This window comes from Trachinotus anak, unplaced genomic scaffold, assembly GCF_046630095.1.
Source record: "Trachinotus anak isolate AG129_WGS33_773 ecotype Australia unplaced genomic scaffold, CSIRO_AGI_Tana_v1 ptg000034l, whole genome shotgun sequence".
NCBI classification, from domain to species: Eukaryota; Metazoa; Chordata; class Actinopteri; order Carangiformes; family Carangidae; genus Trachinotus; species Trachinotus anak.
Genome location: NW_027273885.1, coordinates 1,288,212 through 1,315,000, shown reverse-complemented (window position 1 = coordinate 1,315,000; position 26,789 = coordinate 1,288,212). Strand labels below are relative to the sequence as shown.

General features: G+C 42.6%; 1 protein-coding gene across 6 annotated transcripts in view; it reads left to right on the top strand.

Moving 5' to 3' along the window:
- The window catches only part of bcas3 (BCAS3 microtubule associated cell migration factor), a 314,178-nt gene that overhangs the window by 83,065 nt on the left and 204,324 nt on the right, over nucleotides 1–26,789 (top strand). For all 6 annotated transcript variants that reach the window (XR_011687033.1, XM_071471601.1, XM_071471606.1 and 3 more), the window contains exons 16-19: nucleotides 6,313–6,463; nucleotides 22,556–22,680; nucleotides 22,891–23,056; nucleotides 23,139–23,236. Coding sequence is in view for 5 of the 6 variants with exons in the window: in XM_071471601.1 (XP_071327702.1) it covers nucleotides 6,313–6,463; nucleotides 22,556–22,680; nucleotides 22,891–23,056; nucleotides 23,139–23,236 (540 nt within the window). In the remaining variant the exon portion in view is untranslated. The remainder of the gene's footprint in view (nucleotides 1–6,312; nucleotides 6,464–22,555; nucleotides 22,681–22,890; nucleotides 23,057–23,138; nucleotides 23,237–26,789) is intronic.

The following is a 26,789-nucleotide window of genomic DNA, read 5'->3' as shown; positions in this document are numbered from 1 at the left end:
CTGGAGAACAGTGTGGAGTCTCTCCACCTGAGTGATGCCTGTTCCCACCTTCTTTAATCAAACCTGTTTGACCCAGTTCATTCTCCTCATTAATGTCATCATCTGTTGGACCCGTGTGTTTTATCATGTTAGGACTCAGATATTCCTGTCTGCTCTCATGTATGTAATGTTTTAGCAGGATATTTATACTGTAGACAGTGGTGGGGAGGATAGAGTACAGGGTCGGGAGGACAAGAATCAACTTCACATCAGCTGATTCTGAGTCTTTGTGGTTGTTGATGCTACAGATTCTTTTATTATCCAAAGTGGAAACTTCACAATATTCACAATACAATAAAACACACAACACTTTAAAATGATCAGTTAGCTGTGCAGATTCAGCAGGTCATTGCAGCTGAACCCGGGAACTCTGAGTCTCCAGCCTGAGGGAGGGGATTCCAGCTCAGAGGGAGGCGGGTGGTTTGTGCCGTCCAACACGGATCCGGCCTTGTGGAGGGACACCTGTCATGTTAGCAGCCACTTTACAACAGACACAATCTGCTCAGTTTTCAACATCAGATGTTTTAACTTGTCAAACATAAACATTATAATTAAAGAATTATTTTAATAAACAGCTTCTTCAGTCACTCCAGGTTTGCCTCATGGAGAAAACAGACTCTGCACACTTGATTTACACTCTTTAATAAGTTCAAACCCGTTTTTATTGGTCTGAAATCTTGCCGTGAAACCACAGCTGTTGATCCCTAACATGAGTTTCAGTGGCTGATTCTGATCAATGGTCCAATGCTGCTGAGACTTTGCTCCCTGACCAGAGTTCAGCTCACGTTGATCAGCTGGTGCAAAGCTTTTATTTCGCTCTACAATGTTCAGAAAGAGGTTTTATCTTTTTGGCCATGAAAACAGGAAGTCAGCAAAAAAAATCTCCCTTTCAATCCAAGAACAAAGCTCAGACCAAACCATAAAAGTTTCCCCTGATGGGACATCAGAGCTGTTTCCTTGCCCTCCATCTCTCCCTCCCTCTCTCCGGCTCACAGTCGCAGTATCGTCCTCAGGTTGAAGGTCACTTCTCATTCCCAGATCATCACTCAGCGTCTCACCTGCCTGACCTGCTCCAACCCCCAAACTCCCCAGCACTTTTTTGTGTCTTATTTGAATTGTTCTGCCAGAGGCGACATCTCAGTGTCGGTGTGGACACACACAGTCTTCAGAGCTTGTCCTTTTGCACGTCGGCTCCTCGCTGGAAGCTGCCTGCTTGTATTGGATGCAAATTGGGTATTAAGAGAGGGGAGAGAAACATGAGATAGCGTGACACAGGGTGGCTGAGGAGAGAGGAATAAAGCGAAGGATAGAGAGAGAGGCTTAATGCGAGAAGAGAATGCAAATGCTGTCGAGGCAGGGAGGGATGGTTGGATGGATGGAGGAGAGCTGGATGGATGGTTGGATTAAGGGAGAGAGAGAGATGAGGGTCAGGTGACAGTGTGACTTTTTGGCGGGGTCAGAGTTTTTTCTCTGGACGACAGAGACGGAGCTGGATTTGCATTGATGGATCTTCTTTCCATGGGGATGTCATGTATCAGTGCCCGGGCACATCACGCCCCGGTCATTAATCAAATCATAGCCTCCGTCTAGAGCTGTCTGTCTGCCAGACGCCTCTCATCTGTCCACCTCACTCTCTCGCTTGCTCTCTTTCACTTTGTGGCAGCCTCACTCTGCCTTTTCCTCCTGCTCACTGTCTACCTGGTGTCTTTTTTAAATGATACAGATTACACTCAGACACCTGAGCAACATCTCAACAGGTGATTTAAAAGAGGCAACCGAAGCTCCAACATTAGTCGTGGTGGTACTGTGTGATTTTTAGTGTCTCATGATTGAATTTAATGTAAATCTTAAATATTTACATTTTAAATAAATCCATGAATCCAAAAATATGCACACACACACTCTCTGTTTTGTACCTGACGATCTTTGTGAAACTGCAGACACATGCACAGGCCTGATTTCCAGCACCACTCTGTAGCCATAGGTGGATGCAGACACGCCTTTAATCAGTCGTTTGCATGCGTCTGCTCCGCCGCTCTGTTTATGAAAACAACAGCAAAGAAATGCACTTTCACAGAGGGGCACTGGCACAAGGGTTTTTTACCTGCTGCTGTCACTCACACAGCTGCACAAATCATCATCCTCATACGCAAATGTTATATATCTACATATATTTAATTTACATGACATATATGTACATATAAAATAAAAGCACATATGTAAAAATTACACATTAAATCTTTTAGAAATTGGAACTATTTTATAAATTGACATGTTTCCAGCCCATAAAAATATCTGTTTTTATGTATGTATGTTTATATTGTAGACATAGAGTAGCTATGTTACGTAAATATACAGCATATATAAGTCTGTCAGTATATGTTGATATTATCAACAGTAGAGTCCAAAAGTCTGAGACACTTTATCAGAGCGTGACGATAGACATGTTTAAAATTAATGAGAATTAATAAGAAAAACATACATAAACATATAGAGTCTTTATATGTGTTGTTTTAATAAACTAACATATAAATTAAATATACATTGTTAACATATATGGTTGCAGCATCTTATACCATATAAAAAATCATCATGTAGATATTTGTTAATATATGTACATACACAAATTTTACTGTGGGTATTTCATGTACATTATTTATTTATATTTTCATATCTCCAGCAAATGTATATATGTGATAATAATATAAGACATACATCGATCTTGTTATAGGGACATACTATATATGGCATTTCTGCATGGGATCATTTAATTAGAAGAAACCACTCATACAGTTTTGTACACAATAGAAATAAAAACGAATCAGCAAAAACAAAGTGATTTAAGTGAAGTTCATAATGCTCATTTTAAATAATGTTCAGTTTCAAGGTGTAGAGATTAAAAAATAAAATTAAAACACTCAGAATGTTGAATTAAGTCTTTTTCCGTTTCTACTTCTACTTTTTGTTTTATGCTGGTCTGAAGTGTGTGTGAGAGAAGTTCATTTTCCTCTTTTAAGTTGAAAGTAAATCAGTTTATGTGCAGGAACTAGTTTTTGGTTTGTTTGCATCATTTACATGTCAGGCTCCAGGAGTCAACTCGTACACATTTGATACACATGTCTGTTAGTTTGGTCTTCGTTGGTTTAACCATCACCCTTTGAACTTTATTGAAAAAAGTTGTGCGGACGTTTTTAGATGTTCTTAGTCATTGTGACTTAACTATGACCACTGAGCGATTATGATCATATTTCAATGTGTGTTGCTGTTTCTAATTTATTGATTTGAGCTGCAACAGAAACAAAGAGCGACAAGTTTAAAACTCAGATGACGTTTCCTCTGCGTCATGAATCGGGGCGTCAGGGAATTTGTTTTCCTGGGAAGATGAAAAACTTTTCTTCACATGTACAGCTATGTTTTGTGACCTTTTCTAGTCCAGCTGTTGACTAACAAACACATTTTTACACTAAAGTTTTTCATATGTGGACATTACAGAAGCCGAACCTTCACTTGATCGATGTAACCCCCCCCACCCCACATGCTGTCTGCGAGCCACCGTCACGTACATGTCTACACAAACACGCACACATTACAAACTGTCTGTGTCTGTCTGTCTCTTCACATATCTTCTTCTGCCGGGACGTGATCTCCAACACGTTTCACGCTAACTCGTCTTCACTGTCTGGGGGTTGACAGTTTCTGGCCCCTCGGCCTTGAGTGACAGCGCGATGTGACCGTTTGGTCAACAGTGATCATCACTCCTCCCCCCCGTCTCAGTCTGGCCACACCTGTTGTACGTCCATAGTGAGGCTTATTTTAAGAGTGGGGGCTGATGGGAAATGATGCATTGAAGTGAATTATCCCTTCAGGATATTTTAACTTTATTGTTTTGTGTGGCTGCGTGAAGCACTCTGGGCTTCATGTTTGTTGTAAAAGTGTTTTATAGATAAAGTTTGGTTGAGGATGCTAAATTCAGCAACACCCCCATCCCCACTTCTCACCCTCCCCTCCTCTGTAAGCTGAAGCACCATTACTGCTTTTCAGGCTGCTTCCTGTACAGATTTTTTTTCTCCACCTGCCCCCTCCCCTCAACACAAAAGGTGGCTGCCCGGGCTCTCAGGGTGTAGCACTTTTGAAATGTGAAGGGCTTTCAGGAGGAGCCCCTCGTACAGACGTCTGTTGGTCTGACGAGAGAGGAGCAGAAGGAAATGAAGGACAGGTTTGTGTAATGGTCTCCTCTTCCCCCTCCGAAGGTCAGGCAGCATTGTTGGCCAGTGGAGGCCTAAGAGAGAGACCACAAAGCGGAGGTTTGGCAGGACTAATGAAACTCAGGGCTACACGTTAATGATCTAAAAGACTGGACCAAAACACTCAGCAGTCCCTTTCCGCTCGCATTCAGCCTCCTCTTGATCGCTCCTTCCAAATAATGACGAGGCACTCTCCTCCTCTACCTTTATTGTAACCTTTGATGTCCGCCTTGTTTTCTTTGTCTCCACGTCCCCCCTCCCTCCTTTTCATTCCTTTATGTTACGCGGCTGTCACTCATCTATTAAGGCAACAAATGAAACAAGGAAAACATTCAGAGGAGTGTATTGTGGTGCATGCACAGGTTTGCTCTTTATTTCTTTTGAAAGCACTTGAACTTGGAATTTTACTTGGTCTGCCCATTGAATCAGCAGGATACACTTTTTTTTCTTGTAGCCATTGTCACAGGATTACAAACATATTTGTTTTATAATCCACATTTCTAATCCCCTATAGTTTAATGTTTCTATGGAACTGTTTATATGTGACTGTTTCTTTTCCCATTGTATTAAAAACACAGACAAAAGAAAAGATATTGTTACATTAACCTCCAGTGGGAAAACACCGATTCTTTTTTTTTATTTGTCCAGGGCCTCCCAGTACAATGGAGGTAAAGGGAACTGTGGTTCACTTTATAGTGAGGGTCTATTTTAGTGGAACAAATGCAGATGTCTTACATGCAAACATCTCGAAACCTGAACAAATAAAAGTAAAATTATTTGCACATTTTCTGTTATTTGGGTGAACGATGATTTAAATCTTCAAACTAGAGTTCTGTGAAAAAATTGAGCGTTCTGGATCTTAAAGCTCCATCCAGGCTAAAGGTAGATGTCCATGTGTTTGTGATTATAAAGCAGGTCTAGGTTCTATATTAACACTGTGAAAGTATCAAAGCCTCAGTCCACAGAGAAATGCACACAGCCTGTATTCAGAAACTGAGCCTTAAAACCAGCCGTCAGGACTTCTGGAACTTCGTGATGTCACAACAAAGCAGTCACCACCCTCAGCCATACCCCAAGCCCCGCCCACCTGGACCGACCATCCAACCTTGCAAGATTTGGTTCCTCTGAGTGTTTACCTGAAATCTGCTATATTTTTATTAGATCACTCAGAAAACAGTCGGCCAATCAGAAGAGAGGCTCAGATCCTCTCTTCTGATTGGCTATTGTTACTAGCGCTCCATAGAGAAGCCTGAGAGATGCCCTTTGACATGGCCTGATTTTGTTTGGCTGGATATATGACATGAGATGTGTTTCTGTGGATGATCTGTGTGTGTGTGTGTGTGTGTGTGTGTGTGTGTGTGTGTGTGTGTGTCTGTGTGTGTGTGTGTGTGTGTGTGTAGGGCCTGTTGATTGGCCTTGATTAACAGACTTGCAGGCTCTCTGCAGCTCCTCTAATGCAGCATCTTGAGCTGGTTATTTCCAGTCATTCCACAGGAGGCTTTGTTGCCTGGCTTGTGTGTGTTTGTGTATACATGTCTCTCTGTGGTTGTGTGGACAGTCACAACTTTAAGGATCTGTTTGAGGGTTAAGACTTGGTTTTAGGGTTTAACGTAGAGTTAGGTTTAGGTTGGGGTTGGGCAGAAAGGAAATGCATTAAATATCATAACAAGATTCTTTTCTTGTTTCTGTTCCCTGAATCAGAATTCTGGTTCTACAATTTGATTTGAATGTCAGATAAAATTTTTAATTTAATTCCAGAATTAGCATCTGTAAAGACCACTGAACTGAAAAAGGACTCGCTGAGCACTGAAAATGAATTATGTATAAAAGGTTGTACTAGTATTCACAATGCGATTCTCAGTCTATAACAGCCATTACCTGGAAAGGTCTTGATTGACATATCTGTCATCTTCCATTCTAAATCTATCAAAAGGACATTTCTCTGACCTTGCTGTCAGGAAACATCCAGTACTATTCACTGAAAATACTTTTAATAATCCTGTGTGTGTGTGTGTGTGTGTGTCTGCAGCCAAGCTGAGCAACCATGACTCGTACAACAACTTCACCAACAACAACATGGGGAACCCGCGTCTGTCCCCGCTGCCCAGCCTCACTGTGGTGCTGCCTCTGGCTCAGATCAAACAGCCGATGACCCTGGGCACCATCACCAAACGCACCGGGTAGGTAGCACCCACATACACACACCTCCACCTGTAGCTACAGAACAGAATCCATAACTCACAACAGTGTATACAGTGAAATGTCTGAATACACTGTAGCTAACACTTTCCTTTAAGCTCCGTATTCACCATATATAAGCAGTGTATAAAGAGTTATATAGGACAGGTTTAAGGACATTTTTAAGTCTTTATTAATGTTTTTTCTCAGCAGTTATAATTCAGTTCAATTTATCATGAACCAGTGTGTAAGAGAACAAGTTATTTTAAACATTTGTTAACTGTTAATATACATGTACAGATCATTCACAGGTGGGTGTAAAACCTTATGAAGACATGTTGAGCCTGAAGGTTCATTCTTGACATCAGAAATTAGGCCTGGTGGATAATAAAAATTTTATATCTCGATACAGTCCGACCCAAATATCGAGATATACGATATTATCGCTGGGTATCGCAGTTCAAGGTTTTATTTGTGCCAGGGTACAATGTACAATGACCAAAGTAAAATGTGAAAATGTGCAAAACTGCCAAAAAAAGGAAAAAGAAAAATCTAAATAAAAAATATCACATATGGTGGGAAATAAAGCAATAATTTATATTATCGAATTATTATCGATCTGAAATAGTAGTTTGATCAAAAAGCTTTAACTGGAGCTTTCAGCCACATGTCATGGCCGACATCAGCAGAGTTTACTCTGTTGTCCTAGAGACTGAGAATAACTATAAATAATTAATACACATAATAAATAAATACTTTTTTAAAATAAATACATTTATATCGTATTTTCAATTCATATTTTATATATTTACTACTTAGTTGTATTAAATTGTCAGTCTTCATATCCAGCTTCCACCACCTCATACCAGGAGTTGTTGATGAATACAGTGTATAATTGATTTAATAAACACTTAACTTATTGCTTGCAAATGCTGAATGTGAGTTAAATAAAGTGTTGTTAAAAAAATACACTAGACGTGACAGTATAAACTTTACAAAAAGCAAAACAGAACAAATAACAAGTCAATGAGAATATAATGTGTCCAGCTGGGTTGGGTGGAAAAGGGTTAACGGCAGCCGTCTTGAATTTACATTTTGGCCATGGTCAAGTAAAATTCAAGATAAACCATATTAAATATTTAACTTCAGTGTCTGATTTGTTGCCGTTCTCCATTAATCACACTGTAAAAACACTGTATCGTGTCAGCGGCAGCAGCCTTGTGCAGGCCAAAGCTTTCCCTCTCACACATCCTGCTGGTACTCATGGACTTCTTTTGTCTCAGGCCACCACTTTTTTTGCATAGGGTAATGAAGCACAACACACAAGCGAACGCTGCTTGGAAAGTGGCTAAAACACATCGTCCGTTGCGAGAATCGTATTAAAACCCTGCCAATAGATTAAAATCATATTTAAATGCAGCGTGTCCCTGTCAGCTCTTTAAACAGAAGACAGCTCTGCTCTCATGCACCTCTGTCCTCAGGCTTTCTTTTTTTTTTTTTCACTTGGATCTTCGCCATGCATTGAAATTATGTAGTTTTAAGACCATCAGCAACTACAGGCCTTTGCTAAGTGCATTTACATACAGTACAGGTGGCTCCACAAATATGGGCAGATTTTAATATTTTCATTTAAATGTAATTTTCATGCCCTGTTTGAATGGGAAATGCTATAATGATTCAAGCAGATGGCGAGGGATTTATTTCCCCGTGATATTTGATAAGTGAGCTTTGAGGATGAAAATAGAGGCCTGGTCCTGTGGTCAAGGTAAACATCAGGTCATTTTCCAAATCATTAAGATGACTTGCAAAGTTAATTTGGCTTGTAAAGTTTGTTATTGCTTATAGGCTACTGTGGTGTCCTGCTTTGGTATATTTATGATGATATCCTGGTACTGGTGGTTTGCATCTGGTTTTGCAGTTGTAATATTTAACGTCAAACAATGTGGGGCCTCTCAAAATATGTCGGGTTGATTTTAATTTAAGGCCTTCAGGTTAATAATTCAGCTTATTTTTATCTGTAGTTTGAAGTTTCCTGGGCAGCTCAGAAATATGTCTCACAATTCAAAAGTCACATTTTTCCTGTGGCATTCTTTATTATCCCAGTGTTATCACAGACTGTCTGCTTCTTATTTCTGTTTATTCATCACTGCTTTTTCCTTTGTGTCAGGTTTATAGTGCCATTTACTGAATGTGTTAAGTTTAATTCATCTAGTTTCATCTCAAGAGTAATCAGCACTTTCATTCATATAGTCATTATTATTATTATTATTATTATTATTATTATTATGATTTACTGCTGCTACGTTGCATTTCCAAGACTTTCTTCTCCAGTCAGGTAGTTTACCATAGTTAAAGCTCTGAAAAATGCTGCTGGGTTAGCTTTTAAACATTTTGATGTTAGTCCTGATAAGATACTGGAGCTCTGATACTAAAACACGACATTTTTTAGTACATAATTTGCAGAATATAAAAAGTTTTTGACTTAACAAAATAAAAAAACCTCTGAAACTGCAGTTAGACCCAAAGTCAAGTGTTTTGTATTGAAGATCGAAGTAAATCTTTAAAGAATTAGTCTCAGAGGTGTTTCTAATATTTCGTCCACCACAGTTACATCAGTGAGGGAAGTGTAAATATTAGAAACAACTCTCTACGCCATGAAAAAAAGACAATGAACTCTGCAGGGCAAACGTACAGTACATGACTGCATTAGTTTTTTTTTATTAAAATGTACCTAATAAATCGGCAAATAGAAAAAAAAGTGAGTTATTCTCTTAAACCAGCTCCCCTCAGTAGTTTTCCACAAACATTACTCCAGCTGCAGGAAATAATGCACTTGTCTGGGACTATTTTCAGCTGCGGACTGATACACATTTGATGATTCCTCCTGTCAAAAAACAAGCCTATAAGTTGTCTGTACCAGCGACTTTTTACGACCCACAGTTGTTTATTATAAGTGACTTCTAGAGGCTGCAGAGGTGATGACAGGAGCAGAGGTTATATAGGATACAGAGCAACGAAGTCTGCGTCAAGATGAGGTCACAGCACCGAACCGTCTCCGTGTGTCAGAGCTCCACAAATATTTCAGATATTTCTGCACCTGTACCTGGTCATCAACACCTGAACAGCTGTATCAGCTGTGTAGGCCACTGTCAGGCCTGGTAGGCTGCTTCACTGCTCCGTCATCCGTCCGTCCAGTCCAGAGGAGGCGTCAGTATTAATGCAACAGGACATGCAGATGTGCGGCCTGCTCCTGCATGAACACAGCTGCACACCAATACACCAAAAACACGCACACACACACAAGCACACTGGGTGAGGCAGCAGGTTTGGCCCCTAGAGTGGGGGGTGATATCGTATGCTTTCACGCTATAGTTGCACAGGAGTACCCAGGCACCATCTGTCTGTCTGTGCAGCCAGCCATCGCTCTCTTTGTGTGTGTGTGCGTGTGTTTGTGTGTGTGTGAGACAGAGAGAGAGGAGCATCCGGCAGCTGTATTTACACCTGTATGAGCAGATCCCTGTTGGCAGGGCAGCAGAGGAACACACCAGCTGCTTAATCTACATTCCCTACCAGACTGTCATTGTGTGCACTGTGCCGTGACACACACACACAGATACACACAACAACGCACACGCTGATGAAGCTTTTACCCAATTTGTGTGACCAGGCCAATTGCAGGGATACCTTCACAGACCTTGGCGCAGCTCTGGACCACCAGTGTGCAAAATGTGCTGCTGTTTGTCTTCAGAGGCCTCAAAGTTTTAACATCAAAGAAAACCTCAGTCAGTTCAAGCAGAGCCCCCCCTCCTGTCTTAGTTTAGATTTTGGTGTTTTCCCCTGTCGGAGCAGGGAGGTAGAGTCGGATGTGGCTCAGCATCCGCCTGATAACCCCCCTCCACAAGAGGCCAGGTCAGGGAGTGGAGGAGCTCGGCCAAGCTTCTGCTAGTCCTCAGAGTCTCCAGGGAGTCCCAAACGTGGAGAGGAGTGTCGGCTCTGACCCAGCCTCTTGTTTCCTGTCAGCCAAATTGGGCACAGGGAGGTTGGACTGAGATTAATTAAATCCCAAGGAAAAAAAAGACACAAAATCCAAATGATTCCCTCTGGTTGAAATGTCACTGTCAGAGCTTAATCTGTGAAAAAGATTGAGAGAAATATTCAGCCGGCTCCCAGTAAAGTAAAGAGTTCTGCACAGACAGATTTAACTTGTCAGTGTCAAATTTAGGATTTGCAAGCAGACAAACTATTGCACACTTATCCCATCTACACACAGTCTGACTTTAACACAGACAAATAAAAATCCAAATGGAAAGATTGTCACACACAAAACAAAACACCACCCTTGACCAAATCCCCCTGATGACATTTTTCAAGCAAATGCAGATAGAGTGCAGGCAAGGTAATGAGGAAGACAACAGTGAAAGAACGAATGAGACCCTTTGACCTGCTGCAGATGTGCTGTCAGATTACTGTAATACGTATGTAAGAGCCAGCGCAGCGCGAGAGCCATTGTCACTCAGAGGATGCTGAGACCAAAGCTAGAGAGGGGCTTTAAGAATGCAATGCCCAGCACCACATGGCAGTGAGACTAAACCATTTGCACAAATCATCTCACTGCCCTCCCCTTTTAATAGCCCAGGCGGAGGAGCTATTAGGGCCGACGGGTTAAGAGATAAATGTGTGAATGACTGTTCCCCGGGAGTGGGGTCGCTGGCCTCACAGGTCGGTTACTCTCGCTCTTTTCCTCTCTCTGCTGTTTCTGCTTCCTCTCAGTGGCCCCACCCTCTCACAGTCTTACACCCCTTTTACTCCAGTGACCCATGTTTAACTTGTGTTTCCCAACACGCCGCTGACCTGTGGGGGCTCTTCCATCAAACCTGCTGGATCAGGCGGTGCGTCACATAACCGGGCGCCTTTGTCTACACTGTGGTGAAAACTGTTTACCTCCAGCGCAACATGGTGGATGGTTTTCCCAGCATGGCCTCATTATTTTGTTTTATTCCAAGCAGTGTGGAATTGTGACATTTTTATTTGTACTGCAATGAGTTTCAATTTATCATCATCTTTAAATGGTTTGCAGCAATAATCCACGATAAAAACTGAGTCAACCACTTCAGCCAGTGAACACTTCCAGTTATTATACTATTGCTAATTTCTCTTTTTCAAAGGCAGAGACCTCATCTGTGTCCTTTTACCGAAAGAGAGACCGAGATGCAGCTAATGCAAGATATTAAAGGACCTATTCCTAAGTCTTTGCTATTGCTATATATAACTAACGTTAGACTTAAGTCTTGAAGAAACGGCACGAGTTCAGCATCAAACTTCATTCCTCACTCACTAAGAGCTGTCTCCAGAGGTGGAAAGCAACTCTTTTGTTTTTCTTCTATTTCTATCACTTCTTTTCTCCCACTGAAGTTAGCATGCTAACCAGCTAGCCCCAGCCCAGTCGGCCCATCTCGTCACTTTCCGATACCGAGTCACTGAAGCATCCAACTGTCCAAATTGGCTATGTAGCCACAGAAAAACGTACAAATAGCTCCTTTAAACCACACCCAGGCTGAACCAGTATAAAATGTGCGTATTTGCAGAAAACATTAATGTTTGAATCATGCAGTATTTTTCATTTTAAAAATGTCCAGTTTACATCATTGCACAAACCTCTGGACTCAGTTATGTTAACACATTGATCTGCAACATCAGCTTGATTGATGATGATTTCAAATAGTCTGTAGCACAGGTAGAGAGCATCTTTCCTTTTTGAAAGATGAGAGTAGAAACAGACGGGAATATATGAGGAGAGAACAAGGATGGTGACGTGTCTCCAGCAGGAACTGAACTAGAGGAACTGAACTTGAGTCTAAGCTGCATTTAGGTGGAGTATTGTGAAGGTACAGGAAGTCAGAAGTCGCTGGCAGTGTTTACAAAGACAGAAGAATTCTGTTGATGTATTCACCATCAGACTCCTGTGGGTGCAGAACAGAAAGAATGGAGCTAACTGGTCAACAGAGGAAGCCTTTGACAATGAAATGTAGAGAGCACAACAGTTAATCAACCTCGCTTCACCATGTGACATTGCTCGCCATGAGGCGATACTTCAAACACTTCAAATGATGCTCGACCCCTGACGTCCGGGTGTAAAAACTGTAGCAGCTGTCGGAGCAGCATTTTGTCATACTGTTGAAAAGTAGCGGTGGTGTAACATGGATTGCTCTGTGCCAGAAACACGGACTTCCTTTAAGTCCACAGGAGAGTAATTCTACTACAAACTTAGCTTAGCATAAAAATGTAATTCTTTAACATTTCCAATGATGTGCAAACATCAGTTGTTAAGCTACGTTCCTGTGTGTGATCACACTTCAGATGATTCTGACTTTTGACTATGTTGTAGATGGATGCTGTCATGACTGCAGTATTGATTGAATATTTATTACTCCTCCAAATGTCTTTGCATTGATTCTGCTGCCATTAACTCCCATTACTCTGTCAGCCACAGACAATCAACTGAAACAACTCCAAGTTCCAAGAAACTCGCAGGGAGACATTTAAAGTTGCATGTAGTCAACCTCTAAAGCCTACTTAGCCTTTGCTCCTACCATAGAGACCCCCCCCCCTCAATTTGTCCATCACTCTTCCATTGGTGTCCTTCCATTTACTCAGCTGGAGGCCCGGAGTGGGGGGCCCAGCAGGTTTGATAGAGACCGTCCACCTCCCTCTGCAGCTGTTTTGATAAGTGGCAGTTTACCAGGGGCCTCCATTACACCAACCAGTGTGTTCATTTGTCAACTTGCGCTCCAGGAGTGAGACATTCTAGGGCAAAATTGTTGCTCCCCCCCATTTCCCAGAGGAACATTTTTCTACACATCGATGTACCAAGACTAATTGGAGACTGTGTGCTATCGTTGGGAGGGCCCGGGCGGATGCGGCGAAAAGCGATAAAATAAAGAAGTGCTGCAGAGTGCTTTGTTTGGCTGGGGATTCTGTTTTTTCATGACCGGGGGAGGTTGGCTGGCGGAGGACAGAGTTCAGTCTCATCGGACCTTTATTGCTGTAGGGAAAAGGCTTATTTACTGTAAACTGTTTACGGAGCTCTGTCACTATCTCTGGACATGCAGAATAAACACAGGAACACACTCCCACTCCTAATGTCTTGTAAACACAAGAAACACGCACAGACTGACAGACAGAAATACACCCTGAAAAACACACACAGACACACACACAGTGTACTTGTTAACATAATCCCAGCAAACACACATGAGCTTCCAAACAGGCACACACACATTGACAAGACAATGCATGGCCATAAATACACACTTAAAAAAAAAAAAAAGAGGAGTCGCATGCAAACACACAACTCCTTGTCTCAACAATGTCTGAGTGCTGTTAGTTTTATTGGTGTCCCCAGTTGTTAAACAAATTGGATAAACTCTTCATACTCTTTCTCAATCTCAACAATCACAACAGTTTCTCATCGTCTCTGTGTCGTATTTGCACAGTGGGACTCAGACCTACATGTTTCTGCACATGTACCCAGTCCCTTTAAAGTGAAGGGAGAGGAAGAAAACCATGATAGATGTCTGAAGAAAGTCTGTGGACATGCTCCATCTGCCAAATATATGGTATCACACTTTACAGAGGAGCCCGAGCAGATGAATCATCAAGTCGTCCCGCAGGTTTTCAAATCCATCCCGGTGCTCAGACGCTCCGTTTCCTGACTCGAACAGACACGTCAGAAAGTATGTAATGTGAAAAGTGTGTTTGCTCAAGTGTGCTAGTTTAATAATGGTTTTTCCGTCTATCTCTGTATCCACCCCCTCCACCTCCCCCTCCACCTCCCTCCCCACACACCCCACCCCCCTCCTCCCATGAAGACCCTACCTCTTTGGGGCAGGATGTTTTGCCATTAAAACTCCATGGTGAGTTTTGCTTCTCCCCTCCTCGGCTCCCTCAGCAGCATGCAACTGTACACTGCGCCACAGCACACCCCCTCCTCCACCTCTTATTTGTCTCCTGTTGTATTCTCAACACACAGTCTGTGCAGTCAGAAAGGACTGTTCCTTATTTTCTTTTTTGCCTTTTTTTGGTCTTTTTTTGTTTGTTTTTTCTGTTGAAGTGAATATACAGTCTGCATATATTTAGTGTTTGTAGTTATGGTGTAACAGTTTAATTAATGCCTGATCTTTTTATAAAGAGGCTGCAGTCCAGGGGACATGTTGTTGGGCTTCAGGGCAGCACACTTCTTGTTCGGTCGCTGTGTGGTTCCTTTGAGCCGCCCACTAGAAAATGACATCTCTGTCTTCTTGTCTTTTTCTTTCTCTCTGTTCAGACCCTCCATGATGTTTTTCCAAGAATAACGCCTTTGTGTAAAACACATATTGTTCATATTTTCCTTTAGCCCACTTTGGCTACATTTCTTTCCTGTCAGATGTGTGTTTGCACGCAGTGTTGTGCCTTTGCCATATTCTGGTATTAATATGAACAGTGTCCTGTGTGAGTATAGAAAGGTGAGTGATGTGTTCCTCTCGCCTACAAAATGTGTTTTACAAAGAACTGAAGGTGAAGCAAACAAAAAAAAAAGAGTTGAGAGTTTTATTTTAAAGCTGCAGACTAACAACGTGCTGCTGAACACAGTGGAACATTTAGCTGCTGAATGTCCAGGTATTTGTCTCAGGAGTTGGTGAAAATGAACTTTGACTGTGAATCAGTGCTAACAACATCCTGAGTGTGTAATTAGGCAAATGTTTGCCCACGTTTATTAACTATAAAGTAATTATGTGATATAGTCGAAGAGGAGGCAGGAAAATACTTATTCATGTGCTTAAAAAATCATCTGATAATAAGTAAGTACTTAATTTTCAGAACAGATTTCTAAGAGGAGATGAAACAACGACAAACATACAGACATAAAGTATAATAAAAACAATAAAAGGAAAAATTAGACAAAGGCCACGAGCTGCTTCTTAAAGGTTTTGGTGATTGTAGACATTGGTTGCAATGAAGTGAAATAGTCATAGTTAACATGCAGATGTTTCTGGATCCACTTCAGTTCACATAGAGGCAGAGCCTGAGAGCAGAGGGTCAGTCACAGTGGTCTGCACCAGCAGAGCCAATCAGAGCTGTGGAGGCAGAATTTAAGGTTAAAAGATGTTAAATTGTTCCAACAAATGAAGCTCGGTTCTTATTTCTATGAAAGTGAGTGAGTCCTGATAAATTTAAAGTTTAATCTTTTATTAGAAATAGAGACAGTTTTAACTTGTGTTTGTAGGATTCAAGTTTAAAGTATTTAATTATCATCTTCAGAAACAATAATCACGAGTTGATTTGACAAAGTGTCAGATGTAGAAACATCGTCAGCTACATGATGGAGGCTGTTTCTCTCAAGGGTCATGTGGTCTGATAGTGCAAACCGTGAAACTGTGATGAAGAGACCCCCTGACCCCCCCCATTGTCCCAGGGCCTGAGACCAGTAGAGGAACAACAAGAGCTGTCATGAGGGACAAAGATGAGGCTTCACACAATAACTGACTCACACAAAATAAGGGAACAGATTTGTGTAACTTAACTTTACAGTAAATTAACAGAAGTAAAAAATCTTCAAAACCTAAACTTCAGAAATTAAGTTTGGTTTAATTTTTAAGTTTGTTTGTTTGTTTTTTTTTTACAGTGGAGAAATAATCCATGAATTACTCGCTTCAGTCATGAAGAAAGACGTCGCTGCTGCTCTTAGCAGCAGGTACCACAGTTTCCAGTTTGAATAAAAATAACATCAGTGAGATATTAGATTAAAATGATGACCCCTCCCTAACAGAAAACAGCAATCCCACTGAATAATGAAGTAAAACAAGAATCAGGAAATGATTCATTTTTTTTTCAATTTTGAGTGAAACTTTTCTTTTCCTTAAACACTAAGAATCAGACGTCGGAGCTCGGCTTCGTCCTGTTCAAGGAGCTTTTTCTGGTTGGGGACTGAAGTCACGTCTCGTCAGCGCTGTCTCGGGGAATCAGATGCTTCCAGGCTTTTAAAAGTAGCCCCATTATGACAGAGGTACTTCTGCAGAGATGACTGAGAGGCTCAGTGAAGTGAACTTTTCTCCTCCCTGTTGACTCCATTTACTTGAGAAATGAATAGCATGTGGTGCCTTCCCCAAGTCTTAAGTTTCATCTTTTGTTGTGGGCAGTCCCTCATACTTTTTAATTGAAGTGTTTTTTTTCTTTCTGTCTTCATCCACCTCCTGCTTAATCTAGGCCCTTAGTGATTTCCATGCGTATACTTTTCAAAGGTACACATCATTAGCCTCAGAATCTGGACCCTCACAATAACTGCTTTCCGCTTAAATTTGAGTTAGTTAAACCTATATTGTTTCTGTAATAGTGCGTACCTTGAGATGGGATCTCTGACGACCCATTCGCCAATTTCTGCCTCAGTGTCGAGCCTCAGTGGTACCGAGAGTTAGGAACAAATTTCAGGAACATGTTCTGTTTTATTTGCTTCTCCCAGTTACCACAGACTGTATCAGGCCTTCTCACGTTTCCTTTTTCATGTTATGAGCATGTATTTTAAACAGCTGACTCCAACTTTCTGACCAAAGACATGATTAAGATCATTTCCACAGTCTGACCCAAAGACTGTGTAATAAACTTGCAAGTCTTGTATGGAACAATAATGCAGCGTTTAAGGAAAAGGAACAGGTTAAAAAAAAATCATCAAAAGTCCTCATCACCTTGAACATTTGATGCCCGTTCACAGAGTTTCCCCAGTGGTTGTCATCAGGGCTGTGTATTCGACACAGGCCCAAGGCTGCCTCTTTTCCACGGGCTGTTGTAAAATAATAAATGTGACACTGAAGGATGTGTCCTCTACATGACTGCCCTCTCTTTTCCTCTCTCTCTGCCTTTCTTTCCCTTCTTGGTCACAGTCTTAATACTGGCTCTGTTTCTGATATGAATTATCCATATGGCCCAGAATCAGTGCAATAACAGCCATGTAGCTCTTTGTCGCTGGACGGCCCGGCTGAAGTGAGCTCTATCATATTTGTTTACCACGAGGCCCTGAAAATAAATGGAAGCTGCCACTGGACTTCCATCCCCCCTCGGAGGCGCCTCACGTTAGCCCCGGACGTAGTAATGCAAAGGGACTTTGATGGTTGATGTCACAGATTGAATTATGCCCTTGAGGAAAAGCTATTAGCTCAGTCAAGAGTCCTCATTTGTTAAATTAAAAGTGGAAATGACATGTGAGTAGTCTTTTCAGTGAATTAAAGTTGCAAAGAAAATGGATTCCACTCCTGCTAAAAGGCAATAGTACAAAAGGAAATCTTGTGGAGGGAGAAGAAAAAAGAGATTTGCCGTTGCAGTGACATCCGACCCCCCCGACCCCCCTCCCAATTCCCTGTTAGTGTATTTATGTTTCATAATTTATTGATATTAGGTTACGTTTTTCGTAACTCAGTGCCATTTGCCAACCCGCTTCCCTACCACTGGTTCGCTGCAAAAACTAGTTGCTGCCCCCCCCCCCCCCCCCCCCCCCCCCCCCCCCCCCACCCACCCACCCACCCATATGAAGAGCAGAATTAGGCCCTCGTCTGCTGGAGCTGTGCCTCTCTGTCGTAAGGGTAGAAACCTCAACACTTTTAAGCCACTTCAAGTGAGATCAAGAGGAAACTGATGATTTAAAACACAGATGAATAAACTTGAGCGGCTGCGGTACCCGGAGGAGACGAGAACCGAGCTGTGATCTTTGGTGCTGTTGGCACGTCGGCGCGAGCTGAGGCCTCTTCAAAGAGCCCCAGACCCAGCTCATCAGCTCTGAGGCCACAGCGTACAGCCAGCATTACAGCGCTATCACAGAGTCACAAGTACACTCATTGTTGTGTGTGATTATATACTCTACTCTTATGTACCCTGTAATTGTATATATATGGTCCAGGCCATAAATATATGGACAGTTACTCTTTTTGATTTTTTTAGGTTCTGTGTTTCAGCACATTCAATTTAAAATAAAATAATGAAAACAGATTTCGCAGACACATACTTAAGAGGCTGAAGAAGAAAGAAAAAGTTTAACTGTCCTAATACTTCCAGTCTGGACTGTGTATAAAGGTGTGTGAGGTCATGATGTGTGGTCGGTCAGTCTTTCCCCAATGGCTCCAAGTAATAATTTCTGCTGTGCCTATTAAAAGTCTTGTTTTCGCTGATTTGTCATCCTACCTTCAAGAAAATCTGTCAGATTTAAATGCTGTTTTTCCTCAATTTGTTATTCATCTTCCGTTTACGTTCCAAAGTCAACATGAAGACTATGAGGAGGTTAGAATATCTTCCAGTGCACGGCGTGAGTCGCTGTGTGGTATATTCCCCAGCCCTGAGCTCTTACCCTGAAAACCAACATCAGCTTGCTCTGAAATGGGATTTGTGTTTCCTGGGTTATTGAAACCAGTGAACCACAGAGGCTTTGAGGATTTAACATATTTTCCAGCAATGGGAGAGATGGAACAGCAGGGTTTATGGCAATTAAACACCTCACCAAAGAAGAACTTAGACTTTGCAGATCTCTAACACAGTCAAAGTCGGGAATACTTTTCCCTTTCTTGAGCAATAAACATTCCCATACCATTAAACGTGGTTACAGCCATTTCCACTTTGAAGAACCTCAGTAGGGTTCTTGAAAGTTCAAGGATTACACATATCTTACATGTTTTATGTCTATTTTCATTTCTTTTACTGTTTTTTCTTCTTAAGTTGCCTTACTTTGGTCCAGGATTGTTGAGATTGAAACACTGAAGAAAGGGGACGTTCTTAGGGAAGAAATTGCAGCAATGGAAACACTCCCTCATAGCTAGCGGATAGCTAACTGTACCTGTTTGTTAAATGCTTTATATTCTGGATACACAGACAGACAAAGAGGCCTGAGGATGAGCTTGGGAGAGAAGACAAAGGCACCCAGGAGTTAGCCAAGGCAATATCCTGAGTGTGACTTTATCTCCTGCTTCATCTTCCTTTCACAGACAGTGCTTACTGTGGATATTTGGTCATTCAGCCTTCTCCCCTCGACCCAACACTAGTAAATACAAACTACAGAACTTATATTGTGGCCTTTCTTATGGCTACCTTCACCTTTTCCTTTTCCTGATCCCTCCCTCCCTCCCTCTGTAATTTATGAGGTGCTGAGATGCAACAGGAAGATCATTTTCTTTCAGCAGTGTGAAGGTTAGTTAAACGACTGGACGACCAGCAATGAAGGTCTCTCTGGTTTGTTGGCGACCAACTTCAGCAGGATGCACACTTTCATTGTTGGTCATTGTCAGAGCACTTTGTACCTGCCAACCTGCACTGCCAGCTGGTTGGAGCATTTTAGACCTGTGGGTATAGCTGTGTCAATGCTGCCACCCACAGGCAAAGAGCACAGTTGTTGCTGCGATTTTAACATTTGCACCACCTGCAGGCAACGAGAGTTAAAGCTGCAGTTTTTATGTTCTTTGTTATGGGTGTGGTTTGAGATTGTAGATTTAACACTTTTGTATCTGATAATAATCTGTTTAAATAGATAAAATGCAAAACATAAAATGAAGAAAAACATCATAAATAATGCATAATAATGCATAACAATGCTTAATACCTTAAAATTTCTGGCTTCAAAACAACATTTTGTTAATACTGTTATTTACTCAGTTGCTAAATTCACAAAATTATTTATTTCCCTGTCTGAACATCTGTGAAAAAAGTGAAATTATTTTGTCCACACACTGATTCCTGAGCCAGTGAGTCTAAGTCTCATTAGTATTCTATGAATGACGAACACATATGTCAATTATTTCAGTAACGCCCATTTTTCTTGTTCAAATATTCAGAGAGACTGTACTTTACCAGTTTACTTTTTTTTTTCTCAATAGGACAAATCATATCCATCCTTGCCGAGGCCATGAAATGCAGTCATTACTCTGAGTGGCTGCAGGAACACAAGTGCTGAAGTTGTAGAAACTTTTAGTTTCCTTGCCTGTAGATGGCGCAAGTCAGTTGGACAGTTTTTCATAGACCTAGTGCTTTGCATCACTGACATTAAATTTCCCCTTTGTGTGTGTTTTTTTTTTCTTGTGTGTGTATTGCTGATATTTGTTCCAGATAAACCAAAAATATGAAACACCTGTACAAGGTTCTGCATCAGAAAGTTTTTAACTGGCAACACAGAGTCACAGAATGGAAAAAGTGCAGTCCTCCATCCAGTTCTTAGTCTTTTTTATCCTTATCCAAGTGAGCGTAGACAGAAGTGAGTGTGTTGCTTTCATACCACTGTGGTTTTCAAAGGTCAAGGTTAAGCAGCCCTCGGGGAGTGTGTGACACCACCGTGGGTCTTCAAGCCTTTAGCCCACCTCATACCTGATCTGCTGCAACCACGTTTTACTGTCCAGGCTGGTTATAAGGCCAGACAATAATACCAGACCTCGCTACTGTTTTCTGATCAGTACCATATGGGGAGCCCTATTGCAGCTGAAAACCCTTTCTGTGTCCGCTTCCTCTCAAACAGTCCTGACATGCTGAATAATCCAATAACTTCTAATAAATTTTCTCCTGTGGCCAACACCAAGTCGACCAGTGAGGAAAGGCAGCTTGGATGCTGCTGTTGTGAGGTGCACGTTCAGTGGACTGATAACTGTTGTATGTATTCATGTCAAATATCCTTAAGATGATGTGGATCCAATGTGACTGAAAGGTCTATTGGTTCCTACCATGTGGAGGAGCAGGTGTGCCACTGATGCAAGAAGGAAATACGGACTTATACCTACCATGCATTAGGAAAACGAGCACTCTGCTGAAAACAGAGTGCTGTAGGAATGAGTCCCACTTCCTGTTCCCTCATCCTGAAGTCTCTGGGTTTTTGAATGTGTTTTTGGTTGATGACTGAAAGAAGTTCTGTACTTTCAACCTTAAAACATTTTCACATTTTATTTCTTTAAGCTTCTCCGGCTGTTAAAAAACGCCGGTTGCTAACAAGAGTCTAAATGAGACGACAGAGGTCGTCGGGGACGTTAAATGTCATCAGTCCAACATGAAACCGACCTCCTCACCAGTCCACCTTTACAGCCTCGCTGTGTTTCTACAAACTGTCACTAACTCTGTCAGAGGAAAGGCTTCTGTAGAAGAGCTCAGAGCTGAATCAGACTACAGGCTTAAGGTTAGTGGTGGTGACAGTGAAGTCATGTGACCGTGGGGTCGTAGGTTTAGAGCCTAACATGAGCTTTTTACTGCAGCTGATTGTATTTAGGCTTCAAACATCATAAAGCCTATAATCGATCACATGACACATGAGAGTCACACGGTCACATTTTAACAATGGACGCTAAATGCGGAGTTTCTTCTTGGTTTCAAAGCTGCTGTATTTCCTGTTTAAACCCACTGAATTAGATTTAACACACACAGTAGATCTTGTGTGATCTTGTCGGTAATAACTGTGCCAACTCTGTGGTTGATGATTGAAAGGAATGAAGGGGCCTATGACTTTAGCCACAGTTCCAGTACTGGTGTGAGTGTTACCTTCTACCTGTATACTCTGTCTGAAACACGCGTCCTGTTCAGACAGGAAATGATCCACACCTGTGGCTGCTTATCAGAGCAGGTGGACATTTTCTTTTTGAGTTTTGGACTGATTTTCATTATTTTCCTCAATATTTCACACATCTACATCTGTGTCAGTGCAAAGTTAATTTTCTCATTCTCTGCTGCTGAGGTGGTTTGTTTTATTTGCAGGCATTTCAGTTTCCCCTGGCTTAGCTCCTTGCATGCAAAGCACTTTGATGAAGTCTGTGTTTATTGTTCTTGGACGTTGCAGGTGTAGTTTTCATATACTTAGCTCCAAAGGTGTTCCTTTAATACTGCTTACAACAAGGCTTATGGGAAATGTGGTCTTAACTCTAACAAACAAGGTTGGAGTAAGTTTTACTATCCATGGTTTTATTTGGTCGTGAAACTTAAACCAATCAATAATGGATAATCTGAGTTTGACATGTTAAAATGTGCAAACATACAGGGAGCACCTTTGGGACCCCCAGACACCGCAGTGCAGTGTTTTGCTTTGTGTCAACTTTGTGCTTTTTTCCCTCTTGAAGCAAAGCTAAGCCGCCTCCTCAGATCTCCCCGAGCAAGTCCAGCGGAGGAGAGTTCTGCGTGGCCGCACTCTTTGCCTCGTCCCGCTCCTGGTTCCTCACCAACCCCAACATCAAAAGAGAGAAAGGTTAGACCGTGGTCACAGGTGCTTTTCACATTTTCTAGAGTCAGTATCCTGGCAAAGTCCAAACATGTTCCCCAAAAAGTGAAAAACCAAATGGTTAATGGATACAAGGTTGTGACAAATGTAGAGCAATGCAGTTTTTTTTTACCATAATCTTTAGTAGCAGCCAAAGCAGCATTTTTATCTCTGCCTTCACTCTCATACTCCTCACAGATCAGTCAAGGCAGTCGGTTGTCGACTCACTGTATATCATCAGTTGCTACGGTAACTTGGTGGAGCATGTCCTGGAGCCTCGGCCAATCAGCACCGCTCAAAAGATCAGCGACGATACACCTTTGGAGCTCAGCACCTGCCCAAGGGCCTGCTGGACTCTGGCCAGGTAACGCAGCGCTGACCGCTTCATCCCAAAAAAAAAAGTGTCTCCGGTCCTGGAAGTCTCAGACGTGATTTGTGTTCTGCAGGACTCCACAGTGGAACGAGCTGCAGCCACCCTTCAACTCCAACCACCCCTTGGTGCTGGCCTCAGACCTGGTGCAGTACCATCAGTATCTTCTGGCTGGTAAGCACAAAGTGTTAAGTTTTGTGTTCAGGGATTCACACAAACAAGTGTTAACAGCTTGATGGTGTGTTCAGGGAAGTGGACGCACATTAACTCAGTGGAAACATTTTAAATGAAGACAAGATTTGCTCTTAATTATTCTGGACCTGTGCTTTATTTTGGAATATGGTCCGGATAAAGGGAAGTAAAGGCTTAAGGCAGTTTCATGTGTTTAAAGACTATGTGGTAATTTCAAAAAAGACAGCATGGCAGGCATCAGACCCAGGGACACAGAGAATCAGAAACTTATACAGTTTTCACCTGGACTGTCAAAAAGTTCCTCTTCAGAATGATGCTATGAAAGATACAATGATCGTGTAAATATCATATTAAACATACAGGAATTGGAAAATCAACAGTGGCAAATCCTGTGTTATGGAAATTTTTTCCAGAAAAATATTTTTTCCCTAAACTTATTCTCACACATTTCAAATTTTTATTGAATATTAACGTCAAAGGCAAAAACTGTCAACTGAGAGTTGAAATACCGCTAACATTGATGGTTGTGATGTATCTGCCTGGACCTCCTGTACTATATGTGTTTATTATGCAATCACAAAATGTAGGTCTCTGTATGTTTTGGTTGCACATGTATGTTGACCATTTATGTTTCCTGTATGTACTGTATGAATCATTAATCCAGGGGGGTGACCTCTATTCCCTGCTGATTTTCCATGTTGGCTGTGTTGAAAGCTGCTCCTCAGCCTCTTATTGGTGCCACATGCTGAGAAGGGACCTGTTCACTCAGCAGCCAGAACATTTGTCCTCTTAAAGACGCAGGAGAAAGATATTTCTACCATTTCATGTCCTCTGAGTCCTGACAGGAACATTCCTGGTTCTTCACTTTGCTGTTGCACTTTGAATCCACTCTTTTCTGGACATGCTACTCACCTCCTCCAGGACATGCTAACACAATGCTACAAGATGCCGCACACAGACCAATTAGCTGACACCCTAAACTTCCTCTAATTCAATAACAAGTACAGAGCAGCGAGCACTTGAGGTTGCCGTCTGAAAGGCCAGTTCGTGGAAGCGCAGAGTGCACACGGATGGCCACACACGGAATCAATCCACCCCCTGAAACAGGCTGCCGCTTTGAGCCCGCTCCATAATTATAAACACACAAAAATCTGTAATTAGCTCTTGCGGGTGCTCCGGGGCAATTGGTAGCTGTGTTTACTCTAATCTCTCCACTCGTCTCTGTTGACTTCTGCAGCGCTCCAGGTCTAACTGGTAGGATATTTTCTCAAATTAGTGCTAATGGTCTTTCCTAGTGTCAGAGCGATGAGGACACGTCGGAGTGACGGGCATGGGCGTCGGCCTCTTCCACCACTCTCTCTGCCAGCAGGGGCAGACGAACTGGCTGCATAATGAGAGAGATTCATTGCATTAACATTTATATCCAATTAACGATAGCCAGATAACACCGCCCGCCGCGTCTCTTTGTTCCCCAAATCAGCCCAGTGTGAACTGATGCAAGGTCAAGACGCTATAAACATAATTGCTCAGCCCTCTACCCACTTCTTGTACTTCTGCCATTTTCCCTCTGGGCCCAGTGTCCTATGCACCACCATCACCGACCGAGCTGCTCTTGGAGTGCCACCTTCCATTTCTGTGCTTTGCACCCGAGCGCAGACTCTCCACATCCTGTTTCTCAGCGTGCGTCCCCTTGCCAGCCCTCTGCTCCGCCATTTCCTCCAGGGCTTGGCACTGCAGCTTAGAAGTGATCCAGGAGAAAGAGTCGATTTGACCTTAGGATGAATTACAGCGCAGCCGCGCGCCGCTTGTCCAGCCGCCTCTCGCTGAGCATAAAGATCAGGCTGCTGCAGAGGAAACTGAAAAGACAGTTCCTACAAGCAGAACAAACTGTGCTATCTAGGTCTAATTTACATTGCTGATACAGAATAAGTAGCAAAAAAACTGAGATGACTCTTACTTTTGCTATTAGACAGGAAACAGAAATCCTGAAGGAGTGGAAGAATGAGGGGAAGAAGTCTCTATAAATATCCCCTTCAGTGAAGAACAAAGGTGGTGCAAGGCGAAGAGGTGGCAGCGCTTGATTGACAGGCCATGGTCTCCGGTCTCGTGGCTCTATATTGGATGACCCAGGCTGATTAAAAATGCAGTATGCAGGGAAAGGAATAGGAAGGGGAGAGGAAGGGCCGGGGTCAGGCCAGACCGGAGCCTCCAGGAAGGGATGATAAAAGGCAGTGGTGGCGCCACTTCATGGTCACTATCTCCACCTGTCCATCTGCAGCAGCAGCTACTGGCAGCACTCAGCCCTGCAGAGGATGGCAACTCACAGCACTGCTCTCCGAGAGATAAGGAAGAAGGAGACAAGCATTATACAGTATACTCACAAACAGAGGAGATGCTGTAGTACGATCTGGCTTCATGAAAGCAGTGTGGAGCCAAGGTTGTAGCGTTCGGGGAATCCTCTGTGCGCGAGGCGGGATCACAGGATTCCTGTCTCCATTTGTGTGTGAATGGGCCCTTTTTCTTTCAGCCAAAGGTGTCAGACCTGGGTCATTATGAAATGACTTCAATAATCCTTATCATAACAGTGTGTTCACTTTGATGAATGTGAGGTTTTCACACCCTCATTAGCTACATTCAGACTTTTATTCAGCCTCAGTTTTCACCACGTCTCTTTTCTTTTTTTTTTTACTCGCTGTTCACAGTATTTTTCTGACACCTCTTCTCTCACCGCAAAGTTGCTGTGAAGCAAACAAACCGGTGAATAATTTACCACCTGGGTTTCTGGCTGGCTCCTTTGAGCCTGGCGATGATGGCAGCAACAGTGGCTATGCTTTTTGGCTTCAGCCCCCTCCTCCCCTCCCTACCTGTCATATAATGTGCTAATTGTGGAGACTGACTGACTGACTGCCCGACTTGGCCGCTCTCGTGGGACTTTGAGGCCCATGACAGGCCGGCCACAGTTGCCTCGTCAATAGATCTAATTGCTCTGAGAGAGGGGCCGGAGTGAAGGCTTTGGAGCATCAGGCGTTTGGTAAAGAGAAACCGTGGCGCCATGACTGGGTCAGTAATCAAAGAGAGGCAGAGAAAGGATGGGGTAAGTGTAGTGCTGGGTGAATGAAGCAACTGTCAGTCAAATACACCTTGAATGATATATAATGACTAAGCCATCCCAGTCTGTCAGTGTGCCAGCACCTATCTGCCAGAGCACTACTCAGGAGGGGAAAGTGAGAAGAGGGACAGGTGGAGCAGTCCAGAGGAAGCACGGCAGGTCAGAGCAGAGAGAGGAGAAACAAAGACCGACAAAATGAATCTTTAAAAAATACAAATGAAAGTGATAAAGTGAACAGAGCAGACAGCCCAGACGAGATGGCTATCCTCTGTCCACCATGCAGCCAGCTCTCCACATCTATCAGATTGTTAGCCCCTTATCTATCACTGGAGATCGGCCTGTCCGGCCCCTGGCCCCAGGCCCCAAGAGGTTGGGCCACATCAATACCTAGGCAGCCTTTGTTCTTGTTCTGACTCCCTGCTTCAC